The following is an 18019-nucleotide window of genomic DNA, read 5'->3' as shown; positions in this document are numbered from 1 at the left end:
AGATACTTAACAGTTAAGATGGTTAGCTTCAAGGACACAGTAAGGCATTGCACTCTCAGATCTGTATGTATTTACCTCTTCTTACCCTTCAGTGGTAAAATTTTGGGGTAAAGGATTGCCCTGCAGTTAATCACAGTAGATTCCTGCAACTGTCTATGGTTTCAAGACAATATGGAAGTTCAGTATATGTTTTGAAGAGGTGATCTGTATCTACACACCTTGGATCTTACAGCTAGAGAATAACAGGACAGAGACCGGTAGCTAGTGTCATAAGGAAAAGTTCATGTGGCAGGTTTCTTTTGACACTATTGGTGTTTAATAGCAACAACAGAAAGTAGCTGAACCAAACTGTGATCTGCTGCACTGACTTTCCCCCCAAATACAAAGCAGGAAGGAAATAAATACATAACAGAAAAGAATGTTCTTGTAGCCCAGCTGACCACCTTCAATAGCAAAAATATAAACCATCAGGTTTTTTCTGTCATGCACAGTAATGAAAAAAATTTGTCTTATTTGATCATCCTATTTTTTAAGAAGAGACTAAGTGTGATAGATTGTATGTTGACAGTGAAAACAGAATCCCTTAATCGCAGAAAAATTTCAGTAGAACTTGTATGGGTTTATCTGACAATTTGGGATTATAGTTGCAAATACACTGGCTCGTTCAGAAAGATTTACCGCAGATCGAGAGCCCTGAGATTTATATAATTGAGACATTGAGCTCTTACTGGAAGAAAATTCTAGGTCAGTGAATCAGCTGAGTTGCACTAAAAATTACTAAATTTAGCATTTTGCTACTCTTGTGTCTTTCCATCATAATTTTATGTTAAAAAGACAGGCTTGTGTATGTGTAGCAAATAAAAACAAAACACTATTGAATTGCAGTTTAAAAAGTAGGGAAGAAAGTGTCCTGTGTTCATTTCAAAATTTCTGGAAGGAGACGTCATCGAGTGAAATATGTTGATGGGTGTCGTAGGTACTCTGAGGTTTTGATTGTTAAATGGATTTCTCTGGTATAGCTATAACATTCATCCCTGTTGTTCTCCCATTACTTGTCTGTAAGCTTTGGGTGGTTGTCCTAAGGGGTGCTATACAAAACCCACAGGAAGATTTAATGTCAAATTTAAACTGTAATGTAACTTACTGCTTTAATTTCCAATTTGAAGGTATAATGGTGGCTAGAGGACTCTTAGCAAATCCAGCTATGTTTGCAGGATACGAAGAGACACCTTTACAGTGCATCCAGGACTGGGTTGACATTGCTCTTGAGCATGGAACTCCTTTTACATGTTTTCACCACCACTTAATGTACATGATGGAACGGATAACTTCAAAACAAGAAAAAAAAGTTTTTAATGTTTTATCAAGTACCTCAGCAGTGCTAGATTATCTGAATGACCATTATGGTGTGTGATAACTGAAAGTATTTAATTCTGTGTAAACTTGTATTTTGCAATTGACGATACATTGTTAAAGTTTTAATTGGGTTTCTACTTTTTAGTCACATTCATACATTGCAGAAGTATTTTCAACACAGCATAACATTATGATCAGAGTGATACTTTATATTTTTAGTATTTTTATGTCAGCATTTTTCACTTCAGAAGATACTCCAGATTCCACAGAGGTGGAATTCTATTTACAATGCGCTACTACACAGAGGATTGATTATTGTGAGACTCCAGTAATTTAATTTACTTTTTCACCAGACAATTGCTTACAGCAACATATTTGCAAAACTAGGGCCTTTCTTACATGAAACCTTCTAAAAGCAGGACTACTTATAAATAATACCAAGAATTTCAGACCAAAAGAATACAAAGGGAGCAATTACAGAATTTTTTGCTTTAACTGACATAAGATGTACTTTTAAATTTGAGTAGATTTTTCAGTCTTAAAGACTGTGAGGCCTTGAAGCCTAGTATAGTATCCTCTTTTAAATTAGATGTTCCTTTTGCAGACTAAAACTTTCTAAACTTACTTACAACTCAGAAAAATTCCACACTTCATATAGTAAAAGAAACCTGGAATAGATAAACCATGACAGAAAGAAGGAAATAGTAAAATGAAGAGATAGTTTAAACTAAGTACAAACTTAGCTGAATCTAAAATACAAGACTTGAAAGTTCAATCTAACTAAATTCAGTTTTGTTTATCTACTGTGAAATAATTATATAAAAGATTAAATCCCTGTCATCTACCAAAACAGAACTTTGTAGGTCAAAGAAAAGCTGACAGATTCTCTCAGTGAGGCGCTTGCAGTCCTTTCTGCCTGCTAGCATGTTGCTTATCAAAGCATGACAGCCACTTGGCTTTCAATCTTTGTATAGGAGGGAAATAGTGAAAATTAGAACAAGATAATAACATTACACACCAGCTGCATTTGTTCTGCAAGGGAAATTTCACAAATCTGTGCAGTACAATTATTTGTAATCAAATAATTTGTTTTCTTTATATGTTTACACAGAAATTCATACGAGAAATTGCTTAGTTTTCTGACTGATACTTCTATGAATATTCAAGTGAATAGTTCTAAATTTTCTAAATAAATTACTTGGGTTTGTATACAATTGTAATTATTTTTATTACACTATAAACAATGACAACCTGGGAGAGGGGAGGTTGCTTTCGATGCTACTCCCCAAATCTTTTAATTGTTTAGATATCTAAAGTCTCACAGTTTTTTTTTAATGCAATGACATAAGACTTGATCATTTTTCATAGCAGATATGTCTGATTTAGGCATACAAACAAAAGTTTGAAAGGCATGACCTGAGTCATCAAGTCTAATTAGCTATTTAAGACAGCAAAGCTACGTCACTCATCTGATACGGTCACCTTCCTGATGTGTTAACAAATGGAAAACTACAGACATGCTTTGCTATCCTAGGCTGATTGAGACAATCTCTACAACCTTTTTTGGTGCGATAGGTTCTCCATTCTTTCAGACAACTATGGTTTTTGACTCTTCTGGATTGTAATGTTTTCTTGACATTGGATCAGCACAATTATGTATAGCATTCCAGGTAAAACTCCAGCAATGTCTTCTGCAGTTAATACTTCTCTTTCTAATGCCTCACTTTTCCTCAAGTAATATTCATTGTGTAATTTATGAGCTCCCAGTTTTACAGCAAAAATTTGTATTTCCCAACTGCATGACATTGTATTTTGAGACTGGAAATTCAGCAGTACAAGTTCATCCAACTGCAGAGCAATATTCAGTTTTTCTCAGTTCTGAAAATGCCTCCAGCCTTCTGCATCAGAATTAAAAAGTAAAACTATAACTATGCTGTAGAAGAAAGGAAGTCTTGAAAGTATTAACCAAGCCCTGTGTTAACATTTTCATAAGATTTTTATGATTTGGCAAGCAACTATTACTTGCTGTGAACTGTCCCATTAGCCACAAGGAGCAGAGAAGAAAAAGTTATTTATAATAATCAAGTAACACAAATGCAAGGCTGCTTCTTTTTTTGCTTTTTGTAATAGTGGGGAAATGGAATTTTAGAGGACTTGAGGACTTGAAATACCTTGACCTATTTAGGAACTGAATACTTGATGATTTTGAAGGCAGCAGTTGTTGTGCCTGTGTGAGATCAATCAGAGAGATTTCTGCCTGAAGTACAAGACCTAGGTTGCTGTTAATATTGCTAGTAATTAAGGAGTGCTTGATCTGGCCAATTATGCATTATCGTAAAAGTCAGTGGAAGTTTATCATCCCTTTTTGAGGGTGAAATGAATTGTATGCCTTCTTCCCTTCTGAATTTTGTGTGCATCTAAGCATACTTCTCTGTGTTTACATAGAATAAACTGCAAAATTGGAGTCTTAAAGCCATACTCTGAACAGCCATAGTGTTCAAATATACATAAATTGCTAAAGATGTGAGTTAGTTATTTAACTCCCAGTGTTGTTTTCAAATATGGTTATATTTCTCATAAGCCATTTGAATATGAGAAAATGCTCATGTCCAGTTTATAGGCACTAGATATATTCCTTCCCTGTATATATTACTTGTAACATTACCAGGTACTCTTTCTATTTTCTAATTTTCAAATTTTTTATTCTGCAAGTAAGATAAGATACAAAGCTTTGCTTCCTGTTTTAGGTCCTTTGCCTCCTGTAATCAATCCAGCTGTTTATATTAAGCCACCCTGCACAACAATGCCATATTCTCATAATACCTGTACTTCCTTGCAACTTTTACCCTGGTGCAGTAGCCCCAGCTCCCTCATGCAGCCTGTACAATCCCATTTTCTCTATTCCCTACTGTTCAGTTTTTTCTTTGATCTCTTCTCTGTCTTGGGTTGATGGCTGGGTAAATGCAGTGTGTGATGATGAGACAGCTGTCATACAAGCCAAACTAGAATGGAACAAGTTTGAACTTTCTCTTTGCCTTTCTTTCAGCAGAGAATTCTGTCCTCTAACTAGCTGCTAATACACAGCCATTTCATACTTCTACTTCTGAATATTTTGCCACCTTACTGGTGGGAGAGAAAGGTATTTCTTTTAACTGTATGTTTTAGGGTTCATGAGTTTTTTCCTAAAGCAGCCAGCCATTATATATATTGTATGGTGTCATATTTATCACAGTGGGGTTCACTGTAAGATAGGCAGCCTTAGATCAACAACCCAGACTTCTACAACTTCAGTTAGAAACGGAAAAGGGAAGTCTCACAGATGTCTGAGGGAGGCTTCTCTGTTCCTCACATTTCATTCCAGGTTGGTGGGGAACACACATCAGCTGCAGTGGGAGTGCACAGCAGTCACTGCAGAGTGAGTCTTTCTGAGCTCTTAGGGAGCCCCTGAAGTGAAAAAGCAGACTCAGAGTCTCTGACAGCAGGGATGTGCAAATATAGTCCTGTCAGTATGAGGCTAGGCTACTGGGAGGGCAGCTTACAGTGCTAGTAAGAGGTGAGTAAGCAGCTCAGAAATGGAAACTGCTCTGGAATTAAAGGAGAGAAAGTCTTTAATAACATTTTAACAGCTTCAGTAAAGTATAATGGCTGTAGGCCAATAGCTAAAATGTAATAACCAGGACATACTAAGAGGCTATGTTTTGTCTGTGCTTCTGGTTAAATATGTTTGTGAAAACATCTTAAAACCCAGGCTGTTTCTGCTGTGTAGATTGAATTGAAATGGCAGGTTGTATGGCTCTCCGATATTTGTTATGCATAAACAATTATTTGGGATGTAACCTTTCATCCAGACATTGCTTGGCAGCAGCTAGGAAAATGTTAACACACTGGCTCCATCCCCAGGCCACAGACCTGGGAAATTTTAAGAGTAAACAATTTCAGATTGTGAGCAGCTGCAAACAACTCAGCTCAAAACTGCTTATTCGAGAACCTCCTACCCCATGTCAGTTCCAGTGGATTAGAGTAACAAAGAACTGCTATTCACAACATTTAATCTGTCTCATTTTGATGGAAATTAATTGGGACAGAATTCCTAAAAGCAGGTAGTTGTGTCAGCTAGACAAGTTGTAACCTCTTCCACTAGAAGCACTTCAGGATCTGTTAGGGCTGCAGGCAAGTCAGTAAGCTGCTGAGTGGGCCCTGGCCTGAGCTAACTGAACAGGGTGTGGAAAATGTGATGTGAAATTGAACATAACACACAACAGTGTGGGAAGCTGGTAAAAGCTGCAGATAGTGCTGGGAGGGATGGCTGGATTTCACTGGTGGTTAAGGGGCAGTTAGGTGGAAAACAACTGAACTACACAGATAACTGGAGAGTAGTTTTGAGGGTCCTTTCAGAACTAGAAATTTGCAGGGCCAAGAGTGCCCAATAACAGTATCGATACCTCAGTAATACCATGTAAGGCCAAGACTGCCCAAGTAATGATATCAGAAATACTGGATGTGGGTAGAGATACAGCAAAACTAGGAAGAACAGAGGAAAGTGATTAGGGGAGGGTTATGCAGGGGCAAAGAAAGGGAGTTACAAGGGTGTCATAATTTTGAGACGGTCAAGAAATGAGAAAATAGTACCAAGGTATGGAAATAATGTGCTCACAGCCTCACTATGCTGATGAAAAGCACAACACAGGACAGTAGGATAGAACAGGATCTTCTGAAGGAGTATTGTTTTATTCATGAGGTCCAAACAGGCCTGTTTGACAGTGTTTTGAGACTGGTTGTTATTCGTGGTGTCTTGATGAATACTGGGCTTATTTTCCTTAAGAAAACAGATTTATAGAATCTTAATACATTAAGGTAGTGTAATGCATGGGGATGCACAACAAGGACACAGTATTTCAACTGAACTTCAGAAACTAATGAGCATGCTGGAAAGCAGAGTTGAACTCCCTGGTTGAATAAGCTTGAGTCATGGAGCGATGGCATGATCACAGCAAGATCCTGCAGCAAAATGCTTACAACCATTCCCTAAATGTGAAAAAGATACAAATTTTAACCTTTCTCAACGTGCAGATCTTTGCATTTTCCAACAAAGGTGTGGCTCCTTAGTAAATTCCCGCCTACCGTCAGACTCGGCTTTCCATCTGCCCCACACAAACCCCTCAGCAGTCCTTATTGCACGTCTCCCGCGGGCCCTCAGCCGCGGCGGCAGCCAAGGATGGCCTCTGGGGAGGGGGGAAGACGGCGGGGAGCGTCCCCTCCCCTCGGGCCTGTCCGCACCTTTCCCCAGCTGGGACGGCGGCCACGGCTCCCCGCCCGGCCCCCGCGGCCCTCCTGTCCCTCAGCCCCGTCCCGGCCCACATCCTGCGCGCAGGGGGCGGCCGCCCCGCGCCCCCGCCCCTCAGCGCTGGCGGGAAGGGCCGGCCCGCTCCCTCCCAGCGCCGTGCCGCGCCCCTTCGACAGCGGGTCGCCGCCATCAGGTTGAGCCGGGCGCCGGCGCTGAGGAGGTTGCGAAGGCCGGGCGGCCGTGAGGGCGGGCGGGACGGGTCCGGGACGGCCCAGGCCTCCCCGGCTGTCGAGGGGGGGAGCGGGGACTGCGGGCAGCGCTTAGGGGCGGGAGCCGGCGCGGGGCGGCGGGAGGGAGCTGTCGGCCTGCGGCACGGGCGGCGCTGCGGTCTCCTCATGGGGGGGCTCGGGCCGACGCTGAGGGTCCTAGTCCCCACCTCCCTCCCCCGGCGGACGCGCTGCGCCCCAGGGGCTGCTTCGGGACCGGAAAGCACAGTGGGACCCCCACACCCCCCCAAGCTGCGTTAAGTTACTTAAAAATACTTCCCTTTGGAACTCTGTGGCCCAACGCGAGGCAGGCCGGGCCCGGCGAGGGCTGCCGGAGCCGCCGTGGCAATGGTGCCGGCGGCTGGGATGTCGCGGGCCCGCCTGAGCCGCTCCTTCCTCCGCAGGCCTGCCGGGACGATGACTTTCCAGTGGACGGCAGTTGCCGCCTTTCTGTACGGTGAAATAGGAGTAATTCTCGTGCTCTGCCTGCCGTTTATTTCTCCACTGAGGTAGGACTTCTGTGTGCTGCACAACCCCAGCTCGGTCTTTTCACTGTTCTGCATTGATGGTACACTTTCGTTTTTATAAACACGGAGCTTTGCAGCATCTTAAATTATTTGTGAATTAAGCTGAAGCAATGCTGTTTAAGACGAGCATCAGGAGTTTCAAGAAACATAAGCCTCCTTTAAGGATCTTTATTTGTTTTCTACACACTGCTGATTCATCCGAGCAGCTGTCGGGGCTCCCAGGATGAGCCCTGTTGCTTTGCTTCAGCAAGTGGGATGTCATCTCCCCCGCTTCTCGGAGGCTTGTGTCGTAGCCAGCATACAGGAGAGCATCTGGCTTCCCGTGCTATGAGCTCAGTAAGAAATGAGAGGACGGTGCAGCCTTTTCAGAAGCTGTTTGTCAAGTTTGTGAGGAGCAGCTTTAGAGCATTTTGGTGTGCACTAGGCATTGTGGGTGCTGAACAGATAAGAGACATCTGATATTCAAAGCTAACAGAATATAGCATGTGTAAGGGCTGTAAGAAATTTGTGATCATTTGTTTAAAAAAACCATGAACTTCAGCTTCATGCAAAAAGTTCAGGTCTACTGAAATAAAGGCCTCTATAAACTTACATATAGTTTAACAAAATTATAATACTTCTGGAACGCAACACAAACATTAAGAAAAATACTTCATTCTTGTAACATAAATGCCCTTAGTAAGAGCAGTAATTACTCTTACTGTATGCAAAGACCTGGCTTACAGCATTATTTTAAGATTGTTTTCTGTAAGGAGCTCTTCACGTTTGGTAATTTTTTTATAGGAAATAAAGCTAGCTTCTCTGCAAGAGGCAAAAGAGAGTTATTATTTCTATCCAGCATATCAGTAATTCTTTAAAACAAACCACACCCCCAAAAACCCAAGTAGGACAAAACCTTAAAGCTTTTTTTTAAAAAAATTGCTGCTGGCTTAGTGCTGTGTAAAAACTGTTACATGTTTGCTTTCTGCATCTTTGGATATATTTAGAATGAAGAATGCAGGTTTTACTGTAATATCTTGAAGAACAAAGCCTAAAACCCCTGCTGTGTAGAGAGTCTGAATTTTACTACTTAAGCCTGTGGGAGAGTATTGAAAATGGATGGATCCTTCACAGCTGATATCAATGATTAGTCATGTTTCCTCAACTTCAGAAGTTGAAACTGTTCTAAAATTTAACCTCTAATTTTTACAGGCTGGCTTGTGAGGAGTTCAGCATTTCAACATAGATTGAGTCCTCGTATTTTCTGTTGTTTTCTAATCACAAGTGCAACTGTGTAAGAAGGGAGAAGTATTACAGGAGCCATAATCATCAGATTATTAATGGTTTATGTGAGGAAACTAGCTGCAAGAATTTCTGCAAGCTGATGACACATGCAGAGTACATTGGGAGTACTGAGATAGGTTTCACTTACGACATAAACAGGGCTTGAATGCAGTCTTCGTGACTGAAAAGCAAATTCATAACCTGCAGTGTTACTAAAATTTATTCAAACATTAAACACGGTCCTTTTAATTATATACAAATGGTACATTTTTGTGCTTAGTTTGTAGCATTCAGCTATTCCTTTGAACAGTGCTTTCTGAAAGAGTGAAATAGCTTTATCTTTTATATGGCATGAGCAATTATCTTCTTGACAAAAGCTGCTGTGACAGTACCAGAGGGCAGCAGTTCTGCCTTATGCATCTTGGTGGCCTGGGCGCTGGTTCTGTCAGGGCAGTAAAGCATGAGTGATTAAAGGCAGCCATGAAACGGCTGTTCTTTAAAGTTTGGATTTACTCATTTGTCAGTCTTCAAACAGATTGTTTGAGTCTTTTGTGCCTGCACATTTTTTTGATAATCAAGTCCTTTTTGAATTTGTTAACAACCTTTTAAGTTCCTGGGGAATAAGTAAATTGACAATATAAAAATGCAAGTACACAAACAACCAGAACTGTACTGCCAGGTGCGGTACATCTATAGTGGTGACAGTATTATAATTTGGAAGGATTGTATTTACGTGCTTCTGTCACCAAAAGGAAATGGAACGTTAATAAATGTGAATGTCAATACTTTTTGAGGAAAAATAAGCATTAAAATATGACATAGGGAGACTTTGCAATAAAGAGATCTTATTTTTAGCCTGAATATCACTTGGCAGTATAGTTGGTCTAAGGTCATACCTCGTAGAATCTCTTCTTAAGTGGAGATCAGTATGAAACCTGGATAATTGCATGTGTAAAGAGTTAGCAAGGTGACTTTGGTTCAGTGGTAGCTTGGTTTTGTTAAAGTAAGCTTTTTGGTTGATAGGGCCTATGGCTGTCTGCTATAAAGAATTCAGATTATACTAAAAGATTTAAATTAGGTTTTTGCACATACAATGCTAAAACATTTTAATTCTTTCTGGTGCAGAACCAGAATTAACCATTGGAGATGATGCTACAGTCTAATTTAAATTAGGTTCATAGTAGGTTGGAAACTACTTTGTTAAAGGACAAATTTTAAGAGTTTGTGGAAAATGTAAATACTCTTAACACAAGTTGAAAGTTTTACCTGACATAATCAGGCGGTGCCCAGCATGCCTGTGTTACATCCTTAATTGACATAAGTAGGTATTACTTCTTTTGTGCAGTAGCACTGATTCTAACCTGCAGCAAAGGACAAGTAGGTGCTCTGTTGTTGTCTCCTGTGGGTTTCAGTTCATTTGAGATGTTTTTCATTTGTGATGCAAGCATGAATTCTTGAAGAATCCTCCACGCAGTAATACTGAATAGGCAATTGATTGTTTAAACAAATGGAAAAAAAATGGTCTTCACCACCACTGGGCCTCTGAATTTGCTTCCATAGCCAACAAATTTATGCTCCTGAAAGAGGTTTTAAGCCTTGACAAAATATAAACATGAGACTTGTCCTTTTGTTGTAGTTTGCAAGTTAGAATGTAATAACAATCCTTGTACTTTATAGTTATGCAGACTCAGCAGTGTAAAAGATGAGCCTTCGAAGAAGGGTGGTAGAGATTATGTTAATTTCTGGAGGTATTTTATTTGGCAATGGGGGATGTAAGTGGATAGAAATAAAAATGATGGAATGGGTTCTACAGTCATTAACCCATCCCTGAGTTTATTGTAGACAGCACCGAATGCAAAGCAATGCTAGCCAAAGTAAAAGCTAAAATAACATGCATCTGGAGAGTACCTGCTATCATGTGAGAAGTTTTCAAGGTAAACCATCTTTGTATTGACAACAAACAAAAAGACAAACAAGTTGGGTTGTTGGAAAAGTTACGTATACATAAATTATATTGCAATTAAAGCAGCTGTTTAGAGACCTTACATCAGTCTCATATCAATAACAAGGCTCTCTTCTGTGAGGTTATTATGCTCTTCTTTTAGTGTTTAATTACTTTTGAATAACACAATGCTGTTTTACAGATGGCAGAAGATTTTTATGATTCCTCTATGGAGCAAAATGGCAGTTTTTTGGAACAAGATGTTTCTTACAATAATAGTTTTACTCATCGTCTTGTTTCTTGGTAAGTGTTAAATAATTTCTGAACAAATGCAGAAAAAAACCTGGTGTATGGAGTTCATGGTAGTAGAGTAACTGAAAGAATTCAAGACTAATGTGTGCCAGCTAATTTGATTAAAAGTTCTACAACAGAGGAAGAGGAGAGGGCTTATACTGCATCTGTGTTGGGAATCCAAATGCAATAGTACTATAATAGTGAATGCGAAGGAAAAATAAAGCTTGGTCTAGGCTGCTGCTTGGTTTCACTTTCTTACACAGGTAAATGAACTTGAAGTGTTTGATACCAGAATTTGGCTGAGCTGCACAATATGCAGTAGATGGCACTCTTTCTCTTGGTTGCTGTTGAAATAGAAGACCAGGAGAATATATCAAAGCACTGGGCTGTTTGAGTACTTTTGCTCAGCACAGATACAAAACAGATGTTGGCTACCTTTGCTATGAGTAGATCCTAAGGTGTATCAAGTAGGAGTAAAGCTTTAGTGAAATTAGAGCTTGAATGATGACCGTATATGCCTGACTAATTTCATTTAATGTCTGTCCTGACTGCTTTGTGTGGTATTTCCTGTATTTCAGTGATAGAAGTAGTTCTCCTCCATGGATACAAGTGTTTCTAGTGCCTTACAATGAAAATGCTGTTTAATTCCAAGCTACCTTAAATACAAAGAAGAAATGTATGGTTTTGTTGTCTGCTGAGAGAAATATATAGATGCACTGGATATATAAAAAAAGTCAGACTAGACTGCAACACTATATTCCGAATATTTTAAAAAGTACTGGAAATGCAAATATTAGATCTTTAGTATTACTCGTAGAAGTAGATCCTTCTGTAAATGGCTTAGATTGAGAACTGATGGATTTCATTTAGTCTTTTGAACTGCTGTCGAAAACTTTGACCAAAGTTTGCTTTTGAGTTGGTGATGGGCATTGATTTTGTGGAAAGATAGATTTAGGCTAAAGCAAAGCAGTGATGGTGCCCCACAGCATAAGGTGATAGCTTACTGCAGGACTAGAATCTTCCTGTAGCACAGGGATATGGACTTTTGTCTGGTCTTAGTTGCATTGTTTGAAGTTTCACTTCAGATCTTTTTTTTCCTTCTAAATAACTTATGAATATAAAAGAGACAATCATAGGTGATGTTATTCACATGTGCATTTTTTTGGAGTTGGTTTTGTCTGCTTAGATAAATGCAGCAGCAATTAAATAACAAGTGGCCCAAATACTCTGCAAGAACTGATGATGTGTAATGAAATTAGTATTTTGTTCATGTGCAGGAGGAGACTTTAGGTGCTGTATTGGCCTTAAGTATGTATGATGATTTTAAGTTTACAGATTGCAATATGAACTCTTAACTGGGTTAGGTTTTGGTTTTATGTGGATGTAAGTCCTAATTAATTATCTTGTCCTTTGAAAAGTCTTGGCAGAGTGTTGGCCCTTCTGCAGAAATATCAGGAGTATATGACGGATGAAAGGAAGCTGAAAGATGGATGAAAGGCAGATGAAAGAAAGCTGAGGTGTAGCTTACACCCTCTGTTCTGTTTATGTTCAACACTGTGTTACTGCAGTCTTCTGATTTTGATGGATGTTGTAGAAATAATTTTTTCCCTCTGTGATTCAAGCATAAAGTAGACACTTCTGTCATTACTAAAATGCTTATGTAACAAATGCCATATGAGGCAAATCCTTCAGGAGGCATCTCTTCTTTTTCTCTTCTCTTTCTGTTTTCTCACTGTTTGTCCACTGGCTGGATTTTAATTCAGTTGTCAACAGTGACATTTTGACCCTGTCTGTAGGGTCTCTGGTAACATATGTAGCTTGTGTAGCTTTTGCCTGATCTCTGGTGGCTGGGTGCAGGTGTTGGAAATGACTGTTCAAGCATGTTTTGGGCAGTGGTTTGGTGTATCTCTGGAAATGTGTCCTATCGCTTCTGTGATTTGTCAGGACCTACCTTTAAAATGTATGGATAACATAAGTGATGTCACTGTTTCCTATGCCTGTTTGCTGAGCAGAAAGTCCAAATACATATTTCTAGTACTATGTCTGATTTATCGTACATGCATACCCACAGGTGTGAGTAAGAACAAACTGGTTTTGTTTGCAGATGCTGTTAGAGAAGTCAGGAAGTACTCGGCCGTTCATGTGAATGAAAGGGCTGCAAATGTCAATACCAATGCCTTTGATCATATTCAGATGAAACTATTCCGATCACAAAGAAACCTCTATCTCTCAGGGTTTTCCTTGTTTCTTTGGCTGTAAGTATAACACTTTTGTAATTTCTACATAGCATGTTTCTTACAGGAACTGTCGCACAGAGTAATGCGACTATAAAAAAGATCAGAAGGATGATTTCAAGAGATTAAAGAATTAAGTGTGAGCAGATTGGCTATGAGGCAAGTAAGATCGGGGAAGATAATATCTTACAAATGTTTGAAGATTGAAAGGATGTTAGCAACACATGGAAAGAAACATTTTGAATGCTTGAGAAAACATTTTGCAGGAGAGAAGTTTCTTCAGGGAATACTCATTTCCTTCCTTAAACTTATGCCCTATGTTTTGTTTGTTTTGAACACAGAAAACTAGAATAAAAAAATCTCAAAAACTGAAGTACTGTTGAAATAATCTTAATATGCTGCAAGCTGGTATTATTACATCCTGCTGTGTTGAGAAGCAAAGCTTGAGTGTGACTTGAACCACTTCGTCTAAAGCTCAAAGTTAGGAACTGTAGAATAATGTTCTGGCTTCCGAGGAAAGTTTCAGATATTATTTCATATCAAGCACGTTGCGGCAACCAGCCTACTATGATGGTATGATTTTAAGTGCGGTATCCCTTTCAGAATGTTTCAGTACAGCTAATAAAACAGAGTAACAGAAATGACAGTTCTGTACTGCCCAGCAGTAGCAGCCAGGACTACCTGTGAATCCTCACAGTAGTAGCCATGACAACCTGCAGATCTCAGTTGGTCAAGAAGCACATGAAGTAATTGGACACAGATAATGTGAGTGAATGGAAACACATGTTGGTCAGACAATTTCCTATTTGTATGTTTTTATGGTGACATTGGACAGAGAATGCTGGCCCTCTTCTGAGAGCCTTCAGTGAGCTGCTTCACATTGCCTAGATACGCAAGAGGAACACAGAACAAGGAAATGCCTGGAATCACTGAGACTTCTGACAAACCTCTTCCCCTTGGAGTGATGTATGGCCATTTTAGCTGATCACTGAGGAGCATTGTACATGAAGAAGTGTCAAGGAAAAATTTGTATGAAACCCGAGCAGGAAAACTTTGGAAAAAACCAAAGGTGGCTGTAACCTTGCACAATAATGATAGGAATGCATCGTGTTATTTGTCTTCCTTCAGAAAGGCTAAGTAAATATGCACAAATGTGTTTGTGATTTCTGCTCCAAGAGAGTAATAGCTGGATTGTGTCCTACACAAGAGTTGGAAGCTGGTCCCCCTGGATCCTACTCCCACTTGTTTTTCAAGGAAGAAAACTTGTCAATTGGCCCTATTGGATTTTATTGTGGATAAAAGTTCTGCTTTTGAAGAGGTTTGCTTAAGACCTTTTTTGGGCTACTGGCCTTTCACCAAAATTTAGAAGAAATAAATACTACTACAGTAGTGGCTAGATCAAAGGACCTTTCTTAGTAGAGCTGTTTTGCTTATCCATTAAACAGGTGTAATGTCTGTCAAAGAAGGGAGAAAAAGTATTCCTTGGGTTGCCTTATCCTATGCTGTGGCTACCATCACCCAACCAAGTTAGGACCACATGTAGGTGTGAATGGGTACTTGGATGCCCCTAGTTCATTCTTTGGATCAGTTCTTGTTCATTTTAGTGCATCAGCCAATAGGAGAATTCCAGAAGAGTAGTAGATGGAGATTCTCAAAATGGAGGAGGCTGGAAGCTTTTCACTTCTGGCAATACAACAAAAGCTCTTCTCCGTCTGTGGTTCGGCAGTTGCAGAACACTGGGTACAAGTGAGGAAGATGATCTGTCAGTGGAAGTATTGGGGCTAGCTGAGCTTTCATCAACCAACTGCCTGCACAGAAAGGAGAAGGGTCGTAGTTACCAGAGACTGTCCCTTGGTTAGGACAGAGGCACCCGTCTGCTAATCTGACTTGGATGTCTTGGGAGATGTGGAGACCCTGCCAAGGCTTGTCTGGCCCTCTGTTACCCCATGCTGAACCAGAGAGGGATGAGAAGGGCTGAAAACAATGGGAAAGCTAAAGAAAACATGGGCCCACTGCTCAGCTGGGCAGGGGACCAAATGACAAAGGATATGGAAAAGAATGAGAATTGAGTGTCTCATTACCAACCTTACATTACACTGTTTCTTACTGGTAAGCTCTGCTTTTGGCCTCCCAATTCTCTGAGCCTTCTAGGATTGTTGGTGGGGAATGTAACATTACCCGCAGTAGTGGAAGGTGCAGCTGGAGAGTACTTAAGCAGACTGGGCATATACTAGTCCGTGGCATTCTAGGATGGGATGCATCTTTGCACGCAGAGGGAGCTGGACAATGTCATTGCAAGGCTGTACTCTTTTATGTTTGAAAGAGCATGGTGGTCAGGGGAGGATCCTGGTGACTGCAGAAAGGCAAACACTGCACCTGCCTTCAAGAAGGACAAAAAGCAGGATGTAGGGAACTAGAAACTAGGCAGCCTCACCTCCCTGGAAAGGTTATGGAGCAAGTATTAACTCAAAGCCATTTCCAGGAACATGAAGGATACAATGAGTTAAACCAGCACGGATTTATTGAGGGGAGATCATGCCTGATCATCCCTGTTGCCTTCTGCAATGAGATGACCTGCTGTGTGGATAAAAGGCAGAGTGGTGGATGTTGTGTTCCTTTAGCAAGGCCTTTGACATAGTCTCTTGTGGTATCCTGATAAACTAACTGTGGAGGGATGTGGGCTGGAGAAGTGGAGAAAAAAGTGGGTGGAAAATTCCCTGGGCCTTTGGGATCAAAGGATGATAGTAATGCAAATTCCAGCTGGTGCCCTTCAGGGATTGGTAATGGGCTCAACACTGTTTAATTATTAACACCATTGATGATGGGATTGAATGTCCTTTCAGCAAGTTGCAGACAGTACCAAATCAGAGTGGTTGATATCTTGGAGGGCAGGGCTGCTAGACAGGTTGCAGAACTATGCTGCCAGAAATCTCATGAAGTTCAAGAAAGGCAAATGCAAAGTCCGACATCTTATAGGATAGCTATGTGCAGGATCTAGGCCAGGGACAGACTGGCTGGCTGGGTAGAAAGCACTTTTGCAGAAAAGGACCTGGGGATCCTGGTAGACAGCCAGTCATGTATTGAGCTGTAATAGCAAGGTTGTAAGTCAGCAGGTCAGGAGAAGTGGTTATTCCCCTTTATCTGCAGGACAGTGTCCAGTTTCGACTCCCCAAAATACTGGAGTACTGCACTGAGGTGCCAAGAAGGCATGGGAGTGAAACACATGGTGTATGAGAAGAGGATGAGAGAGCTTGGCTTCAGCTAGAAAAAGAGACATTGAAGGGAGATCCTGTTGCTTTGTACAGCTATCCAGTGGTAGGATATAGAGAAGATGGAGCCAGCTCTTCTCAGTGGATCCACACAGGAATGACAGGAGGCAACAGGCCTGGGAAATTCTGACTTGTAGTAAAAAGTACTCTTTTCTACGATCAGGAGTGGTCAAACACTGGAACAAGGACCCTGAAAGACAGTAGAATCTGCGTCATTGGAGACGGTGGGAAGTCAGCTGGGCAAGCCTCTGAGCCCTCTGCTCGAGCTGTCCCTGTTTTGCCCAGGAGCTTAAACAGGATGACCTCTGGAAGCCTCTCAACCTACGTGATTCTGTGATTCTGCTTTAGTAATGATGTTTTACCAACTCCTGACTGCTGCATCTACAAATTAATAAGCAATAGTAAAACATACTAACCCTTGGAAAAGTAATGATACCTTAACTTTTTCATTAAAACCAAAAAAAAGCAGGAAAATGAACTTTCAATTAAAAAGCAGGGAGGAGGGCTTACCTTGAAAGCCAAAAGGTCTATTAATATGCTTTCAGTTATGAAAAAGCCAATTACATGGATTTTCAAATTTCTTTTGAAGAGCAGCTGCATAGTTATATTACAGGAATTAATTTAATTCAGTGTTGCTTTGGCCTTTCCTTGATTCAGCAACATACTGCTTTGAAAGACTCCGAGACTGAATAATGAAGGTAGCGATGCAAAGAGGCAATCACTAGGTCAAATCAAGGAAGGTATTTGCAAAGCTTAGATTTGAGGTGCTGTATAAGTGCTGACATGCATGTTCTGATTTATAGAGTGTTGACAGAGTACTTTTTGAAGATAAATGTGCTCACGTTGCTAGTTTTATTCTTCTATAAAGTTGTGGGTTTGGGTTTTTTTGCATTATACTCATTACCATAATGTGTTACTTGGGTCTTGTATTCAGACGTCCATCCTGTTTAAAACAGTAGGTCATGTAACAGTATTTCAGCCTTTAAGCAAGCAGGTCTCTTACCCCTTAACAGCTGTGGGTTTTTGGGAGGAGGGAGGTTCTGCATCAAAACAGATTTTTTTTGATGGATGAAAACTTTTTCAGTCTCTTATTTTACTATTGTTTATCATCAGTGAGCCTGGATGTTTCCCTTCAGGTGCTTAAATAGTCCTCTTATGGTTTTGTTTTCACATTCAATGCAGAGAGAGATAAAAGGGGTTGTTTTGGGTTTTGTTAATTTTTTTTTTTTCATTTGTGCTGTTCACTGTGTTTCTCCACTAGTGTACTGAGACGTACTGTTACGCTTCTTACTCAGTTGGCAAAAGGGATGGCATCTCATGCAGCTCTGGAAACGCAAGTAAACGATGCTACTGAAGCAGCCAAAAAATACATGGCCGAGAATGAAAGGCTGCAGGAGGTATCTTTGAACTTTTTTAGTTATTTTCTTACACAGCAAGTCGTTGGTACAAAATACTCTGGGGATGGTTTGCTACTGAATAATGTTTGTTCATTTTTTTTTCTTCTGGTGGAAAAAGGAAGAACAATGTTCTTACAATACGTAATTCAGAGTACTGAAAAAAAATTTCAGTAGCATTTTATTAACA

The 18019-nt window shown here is 40.4% G+C and overlaps 2 protein-coding genes across 7 annotated transcripts in view; one reads left to right on the top strand and one right to left on the bottom strand.

Moving 5' to 3' along the window:
- The window catches only part of COG5 (component of oligomeric golgi complex 5), a 205739-nt gene extending 204470 nt beyond the window's left edge, over positions 1–1269 (bottom strand). The window contains exon 1 of the mRNA XM_074827780.1: positions 1145–1269. The gene's annotated coding sequence lies outside the window, so the exon portion shown is untranslated. The remainder of the gene's footprint in view (positions 1–1144) is intronic.
- DUS4L (dihydrouridine synthase 4 like) overlaps positions 1–18019 on the top strand; it is a 39339-nt gene that overhangs the window by 8506 nt on the left and 12814 nt on the right. For 2 of the 6 annotated variants that reach the window (XM_074827789.1, XM_074827790.1), the window contains exon 7: positions 1167–2570. In XM_074827789.1, coding sequence (XP_074683890.1) covers positions 1167–1414 — 248 coding nt within the window. In that variant the 3' untranslated portion in view covers positions 1415–2570. Of the gene's footprint in view, positions 1–1166; positions 2571–6800; positions 6861–6948; positions 7163–7310; positions 7416–10840; positions 10942–13036; positions 13188–17696; positions 17833–18019 lie in introns of those variants that run through there. The other 4 variants (XM_074827791.1, XM_074827793.1, XM_074827792.1 and 1 more) reach the window with 4 other exon arrangements.

The sequence above is a fragment of the Strix aluco genome, chromosome 5 (genome assembly GCF_031877795.1).
Source record: "Strix aluco isolate bStrAlu1 chromosome 5, bStrAlu1.hap1, whole genome shotgun sequence".
Classification (NCBI taxonomy): Eukaryota; Metazoa; Chordata; class Aves; order Strigiformes; family Strigidae; genus Strix; species Strix aluco.
The sequence above is the reverse complement of the archived record's forward strand: the minus strand, read 5'-3'. Positions and strand labels throughout refer to the sequence as shown.